At 37.3% G+C, this 22377-nt stretch overlaps 4 protein-coding genes across 7 annotated transcripts; 2 read left to right on the forward strand and 2 right to left on the reverse strand.

Annotated features, from left to right (window-relative positions):
- The first annotated feature begins 50 nt into the window (after positions 1–50).
- Positions 51–2377, forward strand: LOC130999432 (uncharacterized). The gene is made up of 2 exons (XM_057924954.1): positions 51–1365; positions 2061–2377. The coding sequence occupies exons 1-2, from the start codon at positions 193–195 to the stop codon at positions 2217–2219; spliced, it is 1332 nt and encodes a 443-aa protein (XP_057780937.1). The 5' UTR covers positions 51–192; the 3' UTR covers positions 2220–2377.
- A 940-nt stretch (positions 2378–3317) lies between these two features.
- Positions 3318–5656, reverse strand: LOC130999434 (probable 3-beta-hydroxysteroid-Delta(8),Delta(7)-isomerase). 3 transcript variants are annotated; one of them, XM_057924960.1, is made up of 5 exons: positions 5409–5656; positions 4574–4731; positions 4065–4211; positions 3873–3981; positions 3318–3788 (listed from the first exon to the last, which is right to left on the reverse strand). In XM_057924960.1, exons 2-5 carry the CDS (start codon positions 4716–4718, stop codon positions 3524–3526), a joined length of 666 nt encoding a protein of 221 aa, XP_057780943.1. In that variant the 5' UTR covers positions 4719–4731; positions 5409–5656; the 3' UTR covers positions 3318–3523. The 3 variants fall into 3 exon arrangements, with proteins under 3 accessions (XP_057780943.1, XP_057780942.1, XP_057780941.1); XM_057924959.1 differs by having other exon boundaries at positions 4574–4740; XM_057924958.1 differs by having other exon boundaries at positions 4574–4734; positions 5409–5633.
- Positions 5657–13135: 7479 nt separating this feature from the next.
- Positions 13136–15350, forward strand: LOC130999433 (protein FAR1-RELATED SEQUENCE 5-like). Of its 2 annotated transcripts, XM_057924957.1 has the most exons (3): positions 13136–13340; positions 14471–14934; positions 15019–15350. In XM_057924957.1, coding segments are annotated over exons 1-3 (681 nt in total). In that variant the 5' UTR covers positions 13136–13339; the 3' UTR covers positions 15235–15350. The 2 variants fall into 2 exon arrangements, with proteins under 2 accessions (XP_057780940.1, XP_057780938.1); XM_057924955.1 differs by having other exon boundaries at positions 13165–13340; positions 14471–15350.
- LOC130999431 (uncharacterized CRM domain-containing protein At3g25440, chloroplastic-like) lies at positions 15335–18348 on the reverse strand. Its single transcript, XM_057924953.1, has 4 exons — positions 18164–18348; positions 17783–18068; positions 16442–16849; positions 15335–16361 (listed from the first exon to the last, which is right to left on the reverse strand). Exons 1-4 carry the CDS (start codon positions 18274–18276, stop codon positions 15825–15827), a joined length of 1344 nt encoding a protein of 447 aa, XP_057780936.1. The 5' UTR covers positions 18277–18348; the 3' UTR covers positions 15335–15824.
- Positions 18349–22377: the final 4029 nt, after the last annotated feature.

A 22377-nucleotide genomic window follows, 5' to 3' on the forward strand; every position in this document is an offset into this window, starting at 1 on the left:
ATTTTGATTTTATTAGCCCAATATATTATATGGGCCTTAGATTAATTTTATTTTATTTTTTTTGTTGAAAGGTGATATGGCCTTAGATTGAATGGCTATTTCCCCCTAATCGTGATCAAATTCCGTACAAAAATCCCTTTTGAACCCTAATTCAGCAATCTTCATCTCCTCTGCTATTCGGTAATTTTTCCGATGGATTTGCTCGGAAATTACGCCTCCTCCGACGAAGAGGAGCACGAAGAACAGCCGCCTCCGCCGTCGCAGCTAAAACAGCCGGCGAAGCTAGCTAAATATGTGGAAGAAAACGACGACGATTTTCTACCCAAATCCGCCCCGAAACGCGGCGGAATCTTCAATTCTCTCCCGCCGCCCAAATCGTCTTTCTTCAATTCACTCCCACCGCCCAAATCCCAATCCTCCCCTAACCCTAAGCCCCAATCGGGAGCAGAAGATCGAGTTGATGCAGAAGAAATCACGGAAAATCTGAAACCGAAGTCGTCGTTATTCTCGTCTCTTCCTCGTCCCAAGTCGTCGTCGGCGGCGGCGGCCGCTTCCTCCGCGGCTAAGAAGGTTGTTCAATTCAAGCCGCCAATGATTACGAACCCGTATTCTCGTAGTCTTGATGAGGATGAGGATGATGATGACGATAAGGGTGAAGAAGAGAGAAAAAGGAAGAGATCGAGAGAGAAGATATCAACCACCTCCGCGACGTCGTTTTTGTCAAGTATCCCGGCGCCCAAGCACTCAGCTACGTTGGGCGCTATGCCTTCTGCTTCGGGTATGGGCCGGCGATCGATGCTCGAAACTAGCTCTCCGGCATCCAATGTAAGTACAGGAAGTGATGCCGATGCGTATCCTAGTGTGGGATACTCGAATAATCAGTCGGATGATGCGAATTATGCTAATTATAGTGATAATGGCGCTGCTTCTAATCCAGATTCAACAAACTATGGAGTTTATGATCATTCAACTAGTTTAGGTGGTGAAAGCTATGCTTATTATGCTGCATATGGTGGTGCTTCGACCGATGTTAGTACAGCTGGAATTGATGCTGGTATAAACCCTAACGCAGGATCATACGAAGGTGTTGATAGTTCATACGCCCAAGGGCATCAAGTAGATTACTCGAATTATGGTGGTGATTATGTCAATAATAATCTGCAGTATGAGAATAACTGGGGAAATTCGACCTCATTGCCTGAGGCGTTGGGGGTGGTTGAGGATGCATTCCAAGTGCTTGGGAAGAGGGGCAGGAAAGATATTCCACCAGAGATAATTGAGGTGAAACAGGATGAGTTGATGAAAAATCGGCCGAGGGAGGATCAGGTTAAAATGACTGGGATTGCATTTGGTCCTGCATATCAGGTATACTTGTCCTTGCTTGTGTTTAGCTGACCTAATCCTCTCGAATTTGTGTGATTATATGGTTAAGTATTTGTACACTCGAATCAAGAATTTAGGGAAGGAAAAGAGTAGTTTGGTATAAATTTCCTGGTTGTGTTTGGTTGCACTAATCCTCTCGAATTTGTGTGATTTGGAGACTATTGGTTCACTATTTGTATACTAAATCCAGAATTTAGGGAAGGAAAAAAGTAGTTTGGTTGTGAATTGTGATTGGTTTCTCTCTGCAAGATTGATTGCTTAGGTATCCTAAAACAATTGTTGTGTTGTTTTAGGTATACTTTGTGCTTGATTCTTGTTGGCATCGAAATTCGAACTTGACAAAGGAGTAGATTGTTATGGTTAATATTTATATTGATTCTCTCTGCAAGATATATTGCTTAGGTCTGTTTCAGAAAGAGTTTATGCTTACATCTTGTTCGGGTTGAAATTAAAAACTTAGGAAAGCAATAAACTATGATAGCTATACTATAAAACAATTGTTGTGCTGTTCAAGGAGAGTTTCTGCTTAATCCTCGTTGGTTTCGAATATAAGTTTTATGGACAGTTTAGTCTTGTTGTCATGGACGATGACTAGTTGGAGGAACGGAGGAAGCTGTGCTGATAAATTGCTTTAGCTTTATCCATTTAACGACATCTCCATTTTGGCATTCTTGCAGCCTGCATCTACCAAAGGTAAGCCGACAAAGCTGCACAAGCGGAAGCATCAGATCGGCTCGTTGTACTTCGACATGAAGCAGAAGGAGACGGAGCTTGCGGAGAGGCGCTCGAGAGGTTTCCTCACCAAAGCTCAAACACAAGGAAAATATGGATGGTGAGATCACATCCTTGTATTCTGTTCTGATTATATAGTCACACCAGTTTAAGGTGGATTGATTGCTTTACTTTTCTCGGTTCTCCCAACCTGCCTTCAAATGTTAAATCGACCTTTGTTGTATCGAATTTGCATTAATAGAACAAAATTTATGTTTGATTCTGTCTCTTTTATTATTCACTTTCTACATTCGATATTGTTTAGCACTTCAGCTTCATGTTAACTTTCTTGAGTCATCTTCTTATGCTATTCTGCTTGTGTGTGTGTGTGTGTGTGTGTGAGAGAGAGAGAGAGAGAGAGGCTACATGTTATTAATGTATAAAATGGGATTTACTCTACAAGTTCAAGTTTTTTCGAATTTTCACAAAAGAAGAGAATATAAAAATCGATGAAAGTCTAAATTCTGTCATTTAATAACTATTAGTTCGTTTGGAGAGATTGGTTGGATAGTATGTTTGATTGTTTAAGCCATTATATTACGGGAATTTATTTGCTCGTACTTTGCTACCTTAAATATCTAATTTTCTATGATTAAAAAAATAAAAAAAAAATTGGGTTGGTCATCATAAGAATATGTTTTACTAAAGTCTTAATCATATTAAAAATAGAATTTTCGCCAACTCTTATAACACATTCACCCGTAGATCTTTGTAATTAAAGAGTTTAAAATGATTTTCACGTTTTCATTTGAATCTCATCACTCAACTGTTAAAGGTCATTGTATGTATATATTATATGTTGGCGAGTAATTAGAAGTATTTCATTTTACTTGGATTTGAAATAGAAATTTTATTAAAAAGAAAAACCCCTTGAAAGCACATACGCTAACAAAAGGCCGGGCTAAAAGGAACCGTCCAAAAGCAAGACAAAACCACACAAAAAAACCACAAAGGACCACGGGTGGACAAAAAATAAAAACTATGAGGAGAAATTTAGATAATCATCTTCGTCCCCAACATCGTCGTCATCCAACATATCTCCCTATTTTTTCTTATTTGTAGAGACCACAGCCGACATAGCTCGGACTGCTTCGGAATCTAAAAATATAGACTTTAGTGTGTGTGTGTGTGAGAGAGAGGAGAGAATGATCGCACAAGAAAAATTGAAAATGAAAATTGACGCCCTAATCGATCTCAGGAGATTTTCAATCCCAAATGATGTTCAAAATCTTTTCATTTCATCATTGCACGCTGCGTGTATACTACGAAATGAAATACGAGATTAAAACACGACAAAAATAGAAAATCAAGGATCACAACAGGGAATGATCACATTAAAATTAGCAAAGGATCAACCAAATCCTAAAACTCAACGAGCTTTGCTCTTTCTCTGTTCCTGAACCTGGCATGCTGCACATATCTTCTTCCAGCAACGAGCAGCGATGGCGCCCGGAATAATAACCCACCACATATTAGCAAAGACATAATACGCGTAGTAATAGAACATACTCGTTGCGAAGTTATCTCCCTCCAAGACAGCCGTTGCAAAATACACGACGCACCCATATAGCTGGCCGAGGCAGATTGACAGCTGAAGTACGTAGCTGTACGACTTCCTCTTTGCAATGGCGTACCTGCAACGGCAAAGATACAAAATTATGAAAGCTCGAAAGCAAATTAAGATGGAAATCATAGTTTCGTTTTTGTATTGTGCCTACACTACAAGGAGACATGCTGGACCCTCTATAGCAGCTGTGATCCCTTCAACGGCAACAACAGCAGAATCCCGGCCAACATATCTTGAGTCGCCTTTACTGTATTCTTTCCCTAGAAATAGTCGAATGTGAGTAGTGTTTCGACCAGAAGAATGAGTACGATAAGGTATCCATTAACGGGTTTGAGCGACTCACAAACTTCTGCGAGGTAATGTGTAGTCTTCACTTTGTAAAAATCGGGGGTGAAGGCAAAGTAGCCCTCGAGGATAATGTGGGTGAGACCAGTGAATATCCACCAGCACATTAACACCCTATCGACTTTGGAAATCTTATGAATCCGCCCTAAAACAATTGATAATCATCAAGATAGCTCCGATTTCACTAACACAATCTACAAATCAGACGACGATTAATCAACAGGAAAGAGAAGATATCTAATTTTACCAAATGATGCTGACAAGGAAGGTAAACATCAAGAACAACATATTGCAAGGCAGCACCATACAAACAGTGCAACTAATTCAATAAACCAATTCTACAAAGCTGCATATAGGCTCACGAGAAAGGTAGAAGTCAAGAAACAAGACAAACAACGCGACCGTAAATCTATTAAGCTACATACATGCTGACAGATGAGAGAGACACATACAGATTAGCATATATAGGCTTGACTTTCAACTGTGTAGAATTAGTCGAGGGATTACCAGATAAGAGCCACATTAAGGAGATCACCAACACAGACGCGGCACCATACACAACAAGGATTGCTGACTGAGAGAGTAACAAAGGCACGTAGCCAGGCAACTTTAGATCTCTTGGCACGTAGGGGTGATCGGCGTCCATACTCATTTACGCGAAAAACCTGCTGTTTCTGACCAAAAATCTATATTCAGTGGAAAAATAAAATTATTTATATCAAAATACAGTTGTATGTGCTCTTTATCAACTGATTAAGACTCATAATGACAAATTTACTTTATATCTTCTAAATCTACAACTAATGATCAGCTTCTTTCCCCAAGTTTGCTAAATCTTCTAAGAAAATTGGGGAAATTGTGTCAATTTAGTTAATTTTTGGCAGTAATTAATAGGGGTTTAAATTAGGGCACCAAAATTAATGTATAATCCACACCAAAACAAAATTCAAACTCTCAAAAGAAAATGTATGGCGATAGAAAATAATTCGAGAAAATGATAATAAATGAGTAACTCAGACACCTAAATCATACAACAAACCTGCATCAATTTGTTCAAGATTGCCTTTTCCGCTCTGTCTCTTTCACACACACGCACAACAGATAATAAAGAAGCAGAATTAACAGACTAAAACCTGCAGCTGGGATTTGCTAATTTAACTGAATTAAAACGTGAAATTAAACCAACTAATGCTACACCAGATTATCAATTTCCAATTATCAACAAATTCCGCTTATACCACGCGCTTAACACCATATCCAAGCAAAATCGAGATTCACACTTGCCCGCATTTCATAGAAAAAAGGGGAAAATATATAAAAGAAACAAAAAAAAAATACTCACGGAAATATGCTGATGAACAATTTGCTACAGTTCAATTGATTGCGAAGAAGGAGTGGATCATCAAAAGTGTAGTGGATATGTGTGTGTATATACACTCTACACTGTTTTAACTCCAGCTAGAATTTTGGAGTGATAAGTCAATGAAGACGCACAAAGCAGATCTAGATGTATTCTCTCCTACAATTTGTTGTTTAAATTTTTTTAACGTTTTTTCTTTTCTTTCTTCTTCCTGTTAGTTTAGATAGCATAATATTGGTAATTTTCTTTTTACTTGCAAAATATTTATACTTATTCAATATTGGGCAATTACAATAACTAGTATACCTCTCCTCTCAAAAAAAAAAAAATAACTAGTATACCTCCCGTGCGATGCACGGAAAATATTATAAATGTGGTAAATTTATTATTAAATATAAAACAGTAACTTTATTACTTTTATTAAGTAATAATAAAATGTGAAAATTTTAAAAATATACATACATTACATATATACTTTATTGGAGCTTTTACATTAAATTTTGATAAACTTTTTCACCGGAACAAACTATGTGGTTGGGTCAAATAGGGGTGAGCAAAAAATCCGAAACCGAATAAAAAAAATAGTTGTTTCACTAAAATAATATGCTGAAATTTAAACTATTATAACATATTCATTTTAAATTCAATTTATACATATCATATATTAGAGCATTGGCAACGCCTTACTCGAGTGCCTACTCGAGTAAGGCGTTGCCATCGTGTATGGCGTTGCAGGAGGCGGATACTCGAGCATTACTCGAGCCTTCGAGTATGCTCGATCGGGGGGGAGAGGAAGGCGCGTGCAATGCACGCGCCCTAATTAAAAAAAAGAAAAAAAAAAGAGAAATTCGAATTTTAAATTCGAATTTTGACTGCTTTTTCTTGATATGCGTGCTTTGACCGATCGTTTCCAAAAATTTTTTTCCTTCTTCTCCTCTTTAAAATACCCCATCTCCTCCATTCTTCTTCACCTCTCTTCTTCTCCAATTTTTTTCTCCTCCATTTTTCTTCAAGAATTTTCTTCCTTCATGGATCCACACAACCCTTTCTATGATCCTAATTGGTGCCCCAATCTCTCCTCCGATTATCACCCCGATATGGGATGATTCAACTTGGAGGAGACCCCACCCGAGGAGGAACTGGTCAGTGCAGAGCAGAGTGCCTCCAAACCAAAGAAGGGCGGCCGGAGGAAGGAAATGGCCACCAAAATCAAGCACGACAAGGAAGTAAGGATCCGTCATACTTACCTTCCCGAGCATACGGATCTCATCGTCCAAGTTTGGGCGGAGGAGACCAACGACGCCATCCGTGGGACAGGTCAGAAGGGGGAGGCGTATTGGGGCCGGATCCGCGCACGTGTGAACCCCATCCTCGGCGTCGACCTTAAGATCCGGCAACTTCAAGGCCACTGGGCCCGAGTGAGCGCGGATGTGCATCTCTGGGAAGCTATTTGGGTGGAGACGCGCAACAATTGGCCCTCCGGTCATTCGGATGATATGCTTCGTGACAAGGCCCAAATCCTCTTCAAGGCTCGAAGCCCACAGAAGGCCGCATTCAATTTTTGGAACGCGTGGAAAGTTCTCCGGAACAATCCCAAGTTCAAGTCGATGTACCTCGTTGGAGACGTGCATGCCTCCAAAAGGACAAAGACTACGGAAGAGGGCGGCTTCACCACCTCGGCGTCGGGCGAGGAGATCTCTTCTTCCCAGCCCATTGGCAACAAGGCGGCGAAGGCGGCGGCGAAGGCAGCAAAGGGGAAAGGAAAGGCATCAGCGTCGCATACGAGCTCGGAGCCTCCACCCGAAATAGTGGAGAGGTTGGACAGGTCCGACCAGCAGATGAGGGCCTCACCGCCCAGTACCAGCGGATGAACGATATCAAGGAGAGGGAGCTCGATATGCAACTCCTGACGGACGCACAAAGGGCATTGCACGCGTCCATGGTCGCCGACGTGCTCAGGCGTCGTGGTCTAAATTAGGATTTTAATTATGTTTAATTAATGATGGGGTAATATGATGTTTTAGGTGTTGTTAATTTTTATGTAATTTTTTTTATGTTTTAGGTGTTTTTAAATTTTATGTTTAATGGCGTATTTAACTATTAGAAAAATATGTTATTTAAATTATGCAATTAAATTTAAATGAAAAACATAAAAATCAAAACTAATGTTATCAAGTAGGCTATCAAGTAACCTCAATGCAGCACTACCTACTCAATAACACAACCACTATCAAGTAGTCTATCAAGTAAGCTCATTGCGGATGCTCTTAGACCTCTTTTCATAAATTTTCATTTAATAGACATATTGCATATTTGATTTAGAACTCATTTATACACAAAAGAAAAAAAAATCCATGCAAATAAAAAGAAGAAGAAAAATGATATGTTAAAGTGCCTTTAATGTTCAGTTGGATGACTGGATTCTTTTTCCTTTTTTTTTTTTGAAATAATTATAAATTTAGTTTGAGTATAGTTAAAGTATTTGTGTTAGGCGTGTGATTATATAAAATTATTGGTTAAAGTGCCTTTAATGTTCAGTTGGATGACTGGATTCTTTTTCCTTTTTTTTTGAAATAATTATAAATTTAGTTTGAGCATAGTTAAAGTATTTGTGTTAGGCGTGTGATTATATAAAATTATTGGTTATTTGTGGATTAAATAATTTAATTATAAACGTCTAATTATACATTTAAATGTAAACTTTCAATAATGTCCTTCTAGTTGAATTTATTTTCTTAAAAAATAAATATATTTACATATTCTTCTATGTGTACATGTAAATAAATCTATTTACATATTATATATGTATATAATATACCACGATACACTTAGATTATGGAGTTAAAATATAATAGTAAATTTTACCTTTTAATATTTATGAATTTAAAATAATACTAATAGACAACATAAATGGTTACAACATCCTTTATATATAACGTGGTTGTTTTCTAATTCCCTTCATAACATAAACTATAAATATATAATTTGATATTTCTTGATAACTTAAACCTAAGATGCGTATTGAATATTTCTTCATAAATCAAATTTGACGATATTTAGAAAAGAATTAAAATAAAAAGAGAGAGAAAAATAGTGAAAAAATTGATGGGATAAGAAAAAGAAAAAATGGAGGGAGAAATTGAATTATAATGTTAAAATTGAATTTGTTTTGAGAGGTAATAATTGAAGGCACTTTAGGAGTTCAATTATTTAATATTATTTTTTAAAAGAGTCAATTATATTAATACTAAATTTGTTGAGTTTCTTTATGATGAGGAGTAATATATGCAGAACAGAGGAATGACTTTACCAGGGGAATCGCGGGATGCAGCGAGATGGTTTTCGCCAGAGGAATCATATTCGCCAGAGGAGTCACACTCGCCAGAGGAATCACACTCGCCAGAGGGATGGTCTTCACCAGAGGAATCACCAGAAACGTGGGGAAATCTCCCGCGTGAAGGCGATTTTACTATTATGCCCTCAACCACGCAAGGCGCATGATCCAATGTTGAATTTACTATTTTACCCTTTACGTGTACTCTATAAATAGTGGCATACGTGCTCCTTGTAATTTACGTTATCTTTTATTATCAAACAGCAACTTTCCTCTCGTGCTCTAAAATTCCGATTACTCTCTTTTGTCTTCTCCGATCAAAACTAGGTACAGTTCACGATTTCCTAATAATTCTCCGATAAAATCCATCTCCGTTTAACCATGCTTCACCACTTTAAAAATATAATACTAATCATTTTTATATTTTAAAAAAGTGGCGGCTCTAAATTACACAATTTGATTAAAATCTATATCATTAAGAAAGAATAAACCACTAATGCAGTTTTATAGGAAATGGATAATATAATAATCAAAATATTTGAAAAAAGAAAGAAAGAGAAATAGGTATAAAAAAAGGTTAAAAGAATAGTTTAAACACGTCTTATATTTAGAAGAAAATATATAAATAAAAAATGCTATTATATTATAATATAATATATAATGTTTTTATCATAATTACATAATATGCTATTAGATTCGAGAAAAAGAAAAAAAATGCTTAGAATAAAATTGTTAATGACGCTTGTAAAATTAAAAATCAAACGGTTGTGAACTTGTAGTGGTTGCCGGCTTTTTCTCCATTTATATTTTTCACTCTAATTCCAATTACACCCTTGTAATTGAATTAAATTATACTCCTACTTTGCTTTATATATATATATATATATATATATATATATATATATATAAAAAGATAAAGATATTTATAGAAAAAAAAAAACTCATGTTTAAGTATTTTAATATAAAATATGATATCCCCTTCGATCAATAAATCAGATATTAACTTATCATGTAAAAAATGAAGAATCAATGTTGATCATGTTAAAAAAAATATTTTGATATAATAAGATTTTCCTCCAAAACAATTATATACACAATATGATAATTAATCATTCGTTTTAGGAGTATATTTTTTAGTTCAACCTCTTAACGGTGTGTTTGCTTTGATGAACTAACAGAAAGAACGTACAATGTATGTACGTGTGATTAATATTATTTTAATTGATAATCTATTATTTAAAAAAATTTATTAATTTATTACTTTTATTAGATAATTTATTGGATGTATATATTTATTTATAAACCTTATCAATAGCTATAGATATATATCGCATAGATTTAGTGTAATATCTAATGAATTAATATATTCTTATAAAATATATAATCTATATATATATATAAAAGCTGAGCCTTAGCCTACATGAGTTTTGGCGGGAAAATGTATCATTGCTTTAACCACTATGTTTTAGTTTATCATATGTCTTCTGTGTAATAGTCTTAATATTTAGAGGATCCACATCTCCAATACTTTGGCTCCAAGAAAATACTTTGGCTCCAAGGAATTCCCACAAATCAAGGGATGCTTTGGCTCCAAGAAATGATCTAATATAAATATCAGTTCAGCCTCACAAATTCTCAATCATTCGGCCATTCCCATAAATCAGGGGAGAGAAGAGAAGATAAGAGGGAGTAAGATGTTAGTGGTTATGGCCGATCAGTTCGACGACCAGTGGATCAGAATTATGAAGAAGTGAAGAGAAATAAACAATGAAAAAGAAGCTACTGTAAAGGGATTGTGGCTGGACGACGCTGTCGGGCGCCGCCTGCGCCACGGCGGCCGGCGATGAGAGAGCAAAGTGGCGGCGACGGCGGGAGTGGTTGTTGCCCGTTCTGATAAGAGAGCGAGGGAGAGATGTCGGGGGCAGAGAGAGAGGCGCCGATTCCGGCAACGGCGCCGGCGCGACGCGGCGCAAGAGGAGCCGAGAGGGTGAGAGGGAGGTATTAATGGAGAAAAGGAGACAGCGAGAATGAAGACATTGAAAAGAAGTAGAGAGAAGATGAAGAAGTGGCGCTGCTTTACAGGAGAGAGAATGGAGAAATTTTCAAGAAATAGAGAGAGGAATAGGCGCTGCTTTACAGGAGAGAGAATGGAGAAATTTTCAAGAAATAGAGAGAGGAATAGAAGCGGCGCTGCTTTAAATTAGAATTAGGGTTGTTTAAATTGTACTCCAGTTTGCCTTTCAGAAAACTACACGCAAAAAAAAAAAAAAAAAAAAAAGTAAAGTTGTACTGCAATAATAATTTGAGAAATGGATAAATGAATTAAATAAATCGAACAAATAAATATACTAAGTTTTACAGCACACTCTAGGGATATGACTCATAAAGAGCATGAAGAAAATTATTTATTTTCTTATGACTGTTGATGTTGGTCTATTTTTTTTTTCCTCTTCTATTTTTCTTTTCTTCGAATTATTTTTTGTTTTAATTCCATTTTAGCTTTATGAAACAATACAATTTACTTATCTTTATCTCTTTTCTATCAAATATGTTTCACTTTAATTAATTATATAATAGAAATAAATGGTAAATTATAGAATTTATATTTATATTGCTAACTAAATGGAACCACACTTCACATGGTGATTCATATATATATATATATATATATATATATATATATATATATATAAACTAACATTTAAAGAAATTTAAAGGTCGCGCTATAGGGATCTGTGGATCTATGGATCTAGATCCGCGGATCCACTATTGTATTGATTTTTAATATTTATTTATGTTTTATATACTTATATTTAATATTTATATTTATGTTTAATATTTATATTGTGTAAAGTATTAGTATTGTGTATTGAGTTTTAAAGTATCAGTATTGTGTATTGATTTTTAATATTTATATTTATGTTTTATATTATTAGAAAAGTAAATATAAATTATAAATAATATATATTAAAAAATGGATCCACGGGTCGAATTTGGGGCGGAGTCATATCTAAAAACTCAATTTTATGATCATAGATAATAGATTTAATTTTATATAATTTGTGTATTGGAGTTGTCATCATTATATATACGATATAACTTTATGATTTTTTTTAGAATGTCGTATTTTTTTTAGCTTGCACAAATATTATGCTTTTTCGAATAAAATTATTACATATTTTTGTGTAATTAAATGAACCTGATTTCTCTTAAAGTAGAATGTTTTGTTGTGTAGAGACCATAAGTTTCATTGATTATTTCGCACAAATATAATCGTGTAACTGGATATCTTTCACGTTTAATCTTTTACGTAATAAACATGCTTTTTATTCCATGGGTTACTGATTATTGATTATTTCATAGGTTCGATTAATTTTAGCTTGCACATTGATTATTCCATAGGTTGGATTCATTTTATGTTCGTATATCAATGGTTATTAATTATTGATATTTGAAACTTGAAAAAGACTGATTCTCGATAATATTGTGTATATGGAACTCTGTAGAATTGATTTGTATATAAGATATTTTGTTGTTTGCTATATATATTTTGCTTTATTTAATATTATATTTCCTTTTATATTTATAATTATATTTCATGTATGTAGTATGTAGTATAAGGCAATTCACATGTTGTGTTCTAAGGCTCTTTTCTAATGCAAAATAAGTATTCTTTATATATTTGAGTGACAAATAAATGTAAAATAGGCAATTCACAAATTATGTTTTAGACTGTCTTATGCTCTTTTTCTATTAGTATAGATAAATTTCTCATGTGAAAAAGATAGATAACACGTTAAAGATGGATAACAAAAATGATGAATACATGCCTTTAAAATGTGAAAAAAGAAACGATGTATTTAAAGATATGAATTTTCGTCATTCATCCTTTTTTTTCATGATAAATTTATCAATCAAAATAAACACACCCTAAGTCTAATTAATTTGACTAAGAAAAACCAAAGTATTTCGGAATTTAGAACACAAAAGAGAATCTAAGAAAATAAAAACAAAATACTAAGAGCACTCCCAGCAGAAATCTCAAAATTATGCTCTTATATTCCTCCCTAAAGCTTTCCTATTTAATTTTAGGATCTCGATTTTATAAATGCATACACCAGATCTCCTATTTTCTACATAAAAATAATAATTATGTGTGGGCCCTACTAATTATAAGCTTAAAATAAATTTAGGGTGAGTGTAAATTTAAGATTGAATTTAGGTAGGTGTAAAAATTTTTGTGGGACCCATCCAATTTAGGGGATCTGCTGGATGCATTTTTTATCTCATTTTCAATTGTGTTAGCCTAAATTTAGAGTTAGTGATACATTTAGGTGATCTGCTGGGAGTGCTCTAAGACTCCAAACCTTAAGAAAAATTTTATTTAAAAAAAAAAGATAAAAGGGAAAGAAAATTCTAACTTAAGAAATGTGGAAGTTCTGCAACGGGTGGGTGCCCATACACTGCGGTGTTCAGCTTCGAAGCTCAGAATAAATCGCCCAAAAACTGCTCACTTTCACTTTCGATTCGCAATTCTCTCCACATTTCGTCTTAATCCTTTGATTGTATCTCCATCAACAGTAAGTTCTCTTTGCCCCTCGCAATTTGTGTTTCGAATTTACTGAAATATTGTTCGTGTTTCGTTATTTGCTACCTGATCGGCAGTTGTTTGGAGTGGATGAACCGGAAACAGAGTTACGATTTTTGAGCATATTTATTGTTTATGCTTTGAGTTCTTCGATTTGGAATTTCCGTGATGGAATTCTAGCAAGAGAGTGATTTGGGGGTGGTTGATGAGTTTTCTAGGTTTTTTTTTTCTATTCTGCAATTAGATTGTGTTAGTGTAGCTCTTGCTAATTTGTAACTGAACCTTTTTGGTTGATTTTATGTTTGTGTGTGTGTGTGTGAGTGAGTATGTGGAAATTAACAAATGTATGTGCACATGACCTCAATTTTACTGCTAATGGATGAATAGTCACCTCAGGATGCTGCATTATGTGATTATTTGGAAAATTCAGTAAGAATGGATTTCTAGTTCAGCAGAAATTGCAGGAGTTAATGGAGATTATAAGATTTTAAACAGAGAAAAAAGGTGTTAAAATGTGAAACTCTTTTCCTGAAGTAGTCTTGAGCTTGCATTCTGTTTTGTTTTTGTAGTTGTATCCAGCACTTGCCTGTTTAACTGATACTTATGCGTCGTTGTATCTCCTCGTCCAGAACTATGCGCGACAATCACTTAATGTTCATAATCTTTTCATTTTTTTCTGTATATCAGCATGTGGCTAGTCAATTTTTAGAAGAAATTTGGTATTTTAGTTATAGATTGAGAGTCTGGTTTATAGGGGATCTGTGAAGAAACTGGATGAGGAGAATAATCAAGAATGAGGTTTTTAATTTACCTATCGATATTCGATATCGAAGTCATGGCTTAATCTTGTAATTAGTTCCCATAAAAGGGCTCAAATATTTTTTCTATATGGAGCCATTTGGATCTATCTATTAGAGTAAGTATTTATAGTGAAAATTGGATAGTACTCGAAACTGGCTTCTCTTCTCTCTTGTAACACATAAAACTGGATGAGAGAATCGTAATGTTGCATGTATTAAGAATGGATCTTGTGGCATCGACAGGTCATATTAGATGAGCTCAAAAAATATGTGCTTGCTCTACAATGCTAGCATGGTAATTTGGCTTCTCGTTGGCTTGCAGTGGTAGAAGCAGCGGCTGGTGACTCGGACAAAGAGGATTTGAACTCAAGGGACTCAGACGAAGATGATCTTGCTGAAGCCGAGGAGGAGAAGACGTGGTCGGGTGAAGGAGGTGAAGTTGTCGAACCACATGTAGGTATGGAATTCGACTCAGAAGATGATGCTAGGAGATTCTATAATGACTATGCTAGGAGGGTAGGATTCGTCGTGCGCGTCATGCAACGCCGCCGTTCCGAGATTGACGGTAGAACCCTTGCCCGCCGGCTCGGATGTAACAAACAGGGCTTCTCCCCAAACACAAAAGGCATGATCGGGCCCGAGAAGAAGCCACGGCCCAGCGCACGCGAAGGTTGCAAGGCAACGATACTATTCAAGTTGGAGAAGTCCGGGAAGTGGGTGGTGACGCGTTTTGTCAAGGAACACAACCACCCTCTAGTCGTCACCGCCCAAGAAGACACGAATGTGGTACGCCCTACGCCTTCCTCTTCTCATATTTATCAATTGTTTCAACAGAAGCTACCGGTTCTGATTATCTGTTCACGAATGCAGCTCGATAAGGACAAGAGGATCCAAGAGCTCGCACGTGAGCTGCAACGGCAGGAAGAGCTCTGCGCTGCGTACAGGGAGAGACTGATCAACCTTCTTTCGACCGTCGAGAGCCAAGCCGATCAAATGTCTTCAAAAGTTCTAGCAGTGGTTGAAAGTGTGAAGAAAGCAGAAGCAGAAGCTCTTACTGAAGCCCTAACAATACCCTTGGATAAATAGCTGTATAATGTAAGAGTCATGTTCATGTTGTTATTCTTAGTATATATCAAGATTTCTTTTAATATGTTATTTTGTTATTACTATTAATAAGAGTGCAACCTTTTTCACAGTGGCTACCTCATTTTGTTATTGATTTGTAATGTAGCATAAATATAGAGATCCCAACAACTTGAAAGAAAATGTGCATCATCTATTGATCACATGTACGTATACATATGCGTACATGTATCTACTCTACGCCTACTCACTAGTTCACTTTGCTTAGCAGCAGCTACAGAATCGTCGAGATACGAGCACGCCGACTTTGACGGCGTGCTGCCCCGTAAATTTCCTACCTCGAGCGTGATATTCGACAAGACGGATCTTTTATTGCATCATTGTGCCATGTCTCTTGTTGCATCTGCAGATGATTGATACAAGGAAAATTTAAATATATACCGATCTTGTCGTGCGACGTCTTCTATTGCATCTTGTCGTCTCCACGGCACGGACGACGCGTCCGGTGGAATTTGTCGAAGCTTTTCACCCTTTGCCATGGTGGTGTGATGATCCTCAAAATCTTCACTTTCATTCAAGCAGAGCAGTGTGATCTATCTCCTCTTTTTCTTCAAAAGTGACGCAGCTCGCAGAACCATTCGATCAACCTCATCGAGATCCGCCGCATCTCCGTCTCCGTCGCGTGATTTCCCCTCCTTTCTCGAATCGGCAGATATCCGGCGCAGATGTTCTTCAAAATCGTCGTCCTCTCCCTCACTCTGCACCGGAAACTTTTCAAACTCGTCCATATAAAGAGGCTTTTCGTCTCTCCCTTCGATCTCCGCGTCCGATTCCGTCTCAAAAATATCCGACAGATCTTCGGTATCCGAAACCATATCCGAATCTACGCTCGAGTTGGTGTCATTTCCTTCACTCTTAGCCAATAGTTCTTTCAACCTATCGGACCCTTCGAACTCTCGATTGGGAAGGTTTCCGGAATCAAGACCACCAGCCTCGTTCGCCTGGTTTTCTTCGTTCGTGCTAGGTTCACTTCCCGCCCGAGCCTGAAGCAGCTCGAGCTCCTGCTCGAGTCTCGGAATATATCTCTTAACAGCCCTCAGAGCGTCCCTATACCTCGACTTATCCAGCGCCTATAAAACCATAGACGAATATTAGCATCCTTAAATCTCTTAGCATTATGAAATCTACAAAGGGTTCCGAGTAATACTACCTTCTTTCTCGAGAGGGTTTCCCTCGGAGACATTATCTCGGTCGGGGGTTGACAATAGTTCTTCCCTCTGTACATGATTATGGTGTTGTCTTCCTGAATATCGAGCACGATCCCACCGCTCAATCTTGCCAGCTCCGAAGCAATCTCCTTCACCTCCTCAGGAGAGAACGTCTTCACGATGACCTTCAACGTCTGATGCTTCTTCCAGTGCAAGTGCATGTTAAGTATAACACCTTGATATAGTCCCCGTCTCCCAACGGGGACGTAATTCTTGCTCTTCTCGCCCATCTTCAAAAAGTAGAAGTGTTCTTCGGGTGTCAGTATTTCAGGGTCGTGCATCGTGTCCGATGTCTCTTTAGGCTCAATTTTTCTGAGAGCTTCAAGTAATCTTTCCTCTTTCCTTCGAGCCTACGCGAAGCATTAACAAGTAAAACAACGTCTCGTAAGAATCTCCAATAACGCATCCCATAATCAAAGAAAATCAAACAACCAAAGTATAATCACATCCAAATCATCCATTCCTCGTAAACTAAATCAAGCAAAGTATAATCACATCCAAATGATCACAAAGAGTCAAAGACTACCCAAATTGTGATCCAATCAAGAGGACTGCAACTATGACTTAAATCTATCCATAGATCACGACTCCTAAAACAAGCTACACTCCCGAAGAAGTCATGAACGATGATAATCAACAGTAAATTGACATCTAAACTCAAAGATTCTCGTTTGTTTAAGACTTAGCTTTGAACCCAAAGATTCAACACCCGAACAACAAACATCTTCATGAACATCACCTCAATCAAGTATAGCATAATCACAAAGACTACACAAATCGTGATCCAATCAAGGGAATTCGCGACTACGACTTAAATCTATCCATAAATCGCTAAAACGGACTCCTAAAACCAGCTATCCACCCTAAGAAGTCATGAACGATTATAACCAACAGTATTCGACATCAAAACCACCCGATTCTAGTTTGTTCAAAACCTACATTTCAACCTCAAAGATTCAACACCTAAACAACAACATCAAACTTCATAAACATCAACTCAATCAAGTTGAGGCAAAGCACAATCACAGAGACTACACAAATAGTGATCCAATCAAGGGAATTCGCGACAAATATTTAAAATCTATACAAAAATCAACAAAATGGATTCCCTAAAAAACCAACTACAAGCCCTTAGAAGTCATGAACGATAAAGATGAACAACAATCGACATAATTTTTTTTTTCCCAATTATCGCCTATTTAAAGCCTAATTACGACTAAATGAGATTCCAACACATAAACAACATCAACATAAAAGCATGAACAAATTCAAAGGGTTTCCACCTTCATCAATTTGTAGAGGATTTTCTCTTCGGCGGTCATCCTTTCATAGGATTTCTTCTTCTTATACCTGAAGTGCTTCAACCACCTCACCACAGCTCTCTTCCCTTTCAATTTCTTCCTCTTCGTGGCCCGACCCGCACTCGTCCCATCATCCGCCCCACCATTTTGCCCCACCTCAGGCTCCGCATTCCTCAGAACCCGACCCGAATGGAACCCGCCAAAGTTACATATTTGCCCCACAATCACACGATTCCCAGCAGCAGGAGGTATGCTTCTGCTAACAATACTGCGCATACAACAATCAACAGCCCAGGAATTAAACAAAAATGATGAAATGGGATTTCACTGCACACTGAATTTGGAGAAAAAGGAACAAATTACCTCGAGCTTTGAAATATGATTTGAGAATGGGAGAAGAGAGGCGACAAGGGCGTGGAATTTGGGCGGAGATGTTTGAGGAATGAGAATTTAGATGCCAAATTTCTCACCGCCATTTTTGTTTTTCTTTGCTTTCGAAGTTTGCTCTGCTTTGCCTCTGTAAATTCTATAGTTCGGAAAAATGGCAACGAATTTAAGTGGGCTTTGGTGAGTTGGCCCATTTATAGAGGCCCAAATTTAAGAGCAACTAGATATACTATTGTGTTAGAAATGGTTTCGATTTAAAATGATTTAAAATAATTAATAGATTACTTATTAAGATAACAGGATTTTAATTGCTTCAAAGAATAAAAAAAAAAAGAGGGTAAACTGGATATTTCAAGACTATCTAAATCAACTAATGAAGTCATTCCTCTCATCCAAGTTAATTTAATTTTGTTCATATTTTATTAGTGACATCTATCCAATCAAAAATATAATTCCATTATTTATAGATTATATATAATCTAGGGTTAATAGCCGCTAAATCCTGTAACTATTTTCATTTTCGCGTTTTGCATCGATTTCATAAATTCTGCCTCAGTATATCACAACTAATCCTCCTGTCGCGATTTGCATCCGGCGAAATTTTCCGGCAACATAACTTAATCTACGTGGCATTTTATTTGCTGACAAGGGTGATTATCATCTTGTTATGACAATGGAAATCTTGAAAGATAAGGAAGCAGAGAAGGTATCTGGACTAGTGTTCAACGGGCATTTGGATGAGAAAAGTGTTCTTGCTGCATTATTACCGGAGAAGTTTTTGCAGAATGTTCCGGGTGAGAGTGGAAGTGGGGAAGAGATAGTTGACTGCTATGGGAGTGAAGACCAGATGGAAGAAAAAAGGGAGAAGAGTGTTATTCCACGTGGCTGATGGAGCTGTGCTAGTTTTTTGCATTTCAATTAAGAGAGTTGTTATTCTCATTTCTTTATTATTTTGTTATTTCTTTGTCAGTTAGTGAGGGACCACTTTAGTATAAATATATCTGCATGGTTTGTAAGTAACCCTAAGAAATGAAATATCTAATCTTCTCCTATCTTCTTTCTATCTCTCTCGCCACCTTCCCCATCTGCCTTCTATCTTCTTCATATTTTCAGTAAAGACTTCACCTTTACCACATTACATTACACCATTTTTACAGCAACATAGCCGATATATATAGATCTGTTACATTTGGTATATCAGAGCCAGGTTTGTGCATTGATTGTACAAATTCTGGGTGATTATGGCTGACGGCACTCGTGTGAAGGAGCTTTTGGATGCACAGAAGAAGTTGGATCAGGTGCTGCAAGCTGAATCCATGAAGAGATCTGCAGCTGAAGAGAAGCTGCAAGAACAGATCATAACCATTGACAGAAAAATGGAGAAGAAAATGAGTGGAATTGAATCCAAATATGATCATCTTACCACCACCTTAGTCGATATTAAGCTACAGCTGCTCAACCTGGGGAAAGACAAAGGATCTGGTATTTTGGGGCCATCTCCTTCCTCTACCAAAACAGGAGGTAGCCATACTAAATCATCAGCTTTTAAATCAAAGTTCAAAACAGATTATTCTTCGCAATCTGGTACTGGCAGTTCTCTGCATAAGGTTGATTTTCCTAGGTTCAATGGAGAGAATCCTAGGGGCTGGATGATTAAATGTAATAGTTATTTCACCCTTACTTCATCTCTTGATGATGAACATATGGTACAAATGGCAATTCATAACTTTGAAGGGAAAGCACTACAGTGGCTACAAAGTTGTGGTTATGAACACATCTCTGAGATAACTTGGGATCAGTTCTTGCAAGTTGTTTCAGCCAGGTTCGAGGATTTGAATGAGGGGAAGATTGTTATGGAATTTAAGAATCTTAAGCAAGCTGGAGACTATGATGTATATGTGGAGAAGTTTGAGGAGTTAAGGTCATGCCTGTTGTTGAGCTCTAATATGGAGTACTCAGAAGAGTATTTTGTTGCTAGTTTTATTTGTGGGTTGTCAGAGGAGATGCAGGGGTTCATGTTACTATTTAAGCCACAATCTGTATTTGAAGCTATTGAAATTGGTAGGAAACAATTGTCTACCCTTGAAGCATTAGCAAGAAGAATTAAACATGTATCTAAGGGTTTTCCTAGCCAAGCTTCAACCTACAACAAGCCTGCCACAGTTGCTACTTGCTACAACCAAGCCTCAGTCTGCCAATAATAACAAGACTCCAATCAAACTACTAACTCCAGCTGAAATGTCTTCCAGGAGGGAAAAGGGGTTATGCTTTAATTGTGATGAGAAGTTCTTTGCTGGACACAAGTGCAAGCATAAGTTATTCTTTATGGAGATGACTAGTGAACAGGAATTGGCTTATTTGCAACATGAGGAAGAGATTGTGGAGATGTTGTTAGATGAAAAGGAGCCGATGGATGAAATACAAATTAACATGCATGGCACCATTGGCAGCTCAAACTCTAGGACTATGAGAGTCATTGGTGTGGTGGAAGATCACCCAATAAGGATTCTTATTGATACTGGCAGTACGCTTAGCTTCCTGCAAGAGAGATTTGCCCGGGAGATTGGAGTCACAACAGAGAGCTCTACTCCTATTTTGGTTAAGGTTGCTAATGGACAGAAGTTAATTAGCACTAGAAGAGCTGTGGATCTTAATTGGCAGGTTCAGGGTCAGGTGTTTACCTATTCACCTAGGATTTTGGCTAGTCAAGGATATGACTTGATATTGGGCAGTGACTGGCTAGAGTTCTGCTCTCCCATCATATTAGACTATAAGAAGATGACATTCACTGTGCAAGTGGGTACTAAGAAGGTTAAAATCAGGGCAGAAACTGACACCACCAAATTTCAGGAGATTAGTGCACAGGGCCTATTCCATATGATCCACCATGATCTCAGTGAAATTGAAGAGGTTTACCTGGTTGGTGCTCAGCCCATTCTTGACAACCTATCATCTTCTCCTGAAATGGAATCTTTATTGGAAGAATTCCATGATGTCTTTATGGATCCACAAGGCCTGCCACCTGAGAGAGGAACAGAGCACCAAATCACACTTAAACCTGGTAGTGTGCCCAAGCATCAATATCCATACAGAACCTCTCACAGCAACAAAGATGAGATCGAAAAAATCGTCAAGGAAATGATGGATGCCGGAATTATAAGGCATAGTAAAAGCCCTTTTGCCTCACCTGTAATCTTAGTCAAAAAGAAGGATGGTACTTGGAGGATGTGTGTGGATTACAGGTACTTGAATTCTCTCACTGTCAAGCATGACTACCCTATTCCACTTATTGATGAGTTGCTTGATGAGTTACATGGAGCAAAGTATTTTTCTAAAATGGATCTAAGATCTGACTATTTTCAGATTCTAGTAAAAGAGTCAGACAGGTTTTTGACAGCTTTTAGCACACACCATGGGCACTATGAGTTTCTAGTCATGCCCTTTGGTCTTTGTAATGCTCCAGCTACATTTCAGTCCCTAATGAATCAGGTCTTTGGCCCTTACTTGAGGAGGTTTGTTCTCGTATTCTTTGATGACATATTGGTTTATAGCAAGGGCAAAGATGAACATCTACTACACTTGAGAGAAGTATTGGGAGTACTCAGGGATAAGTCCCTCTATGCCAAGAGGAGCAAGTGTCAGTTTGGCCAGGTGGAAGTAGAGTACTTGGGGCATATTATATCACATCAGGGTGTGGCTACTGACCCTGAAAAAATTACAAGCATGGTCAATTGGCCTCAACCCAAGAATATCAAACAACTAAGGGGTTTCTTGGGTTTAACTGGTTATTACAGGAAGTTTATCAAGAATTATGGTATAATTAGCAGGCCACTAACAGATTTACTCAAGAAAGACTGTTTCAGATGGTCTGTGGAGGCAGATGAGGCTTTTTTCTCCCTCAAGACAGCAATGACTACTGCTCCTGTTTTGGCTTTGCCTGATTTCACTCAAAGATTCATACTAGAGACAGACGCTAGTGGTACTGGAGTGGGTGCTGTCTTATTGCAAAACAAAAGGCCCATTGCCTTCATGAGCAAGTCCTTATGTCCTAGGAATCAAGCTCTGTCAGTTTATGAGAGAGAATTTCTTGCTGTGGTGCTAGCTGTCCAAAAGTGGAAGTCCTACTTGCAAGGCAACAAGTTCATAATTAAAACTGACCAACAGGCTCTTCGGCATTTGCTAGACCAGAA

The sequence above is a fragment of the Salvia miltiorrhiza genome, chromosome 8, assembly GCF_028751815.1.
Source record: "Salvia miltiorrhiza cultivar Shanhuang (shh) chromosome 8, IMPLAD_Smil_shh, whole genome shotgun sequence".
Taxonomy (NCBI): domain Eukaryota; kingdom Viridiplantae; phylum Streptophyta; class Magnoliopsida; order Lamiales; family Lamiaceae; genus Salvia; species Salvia miltiorrhiza.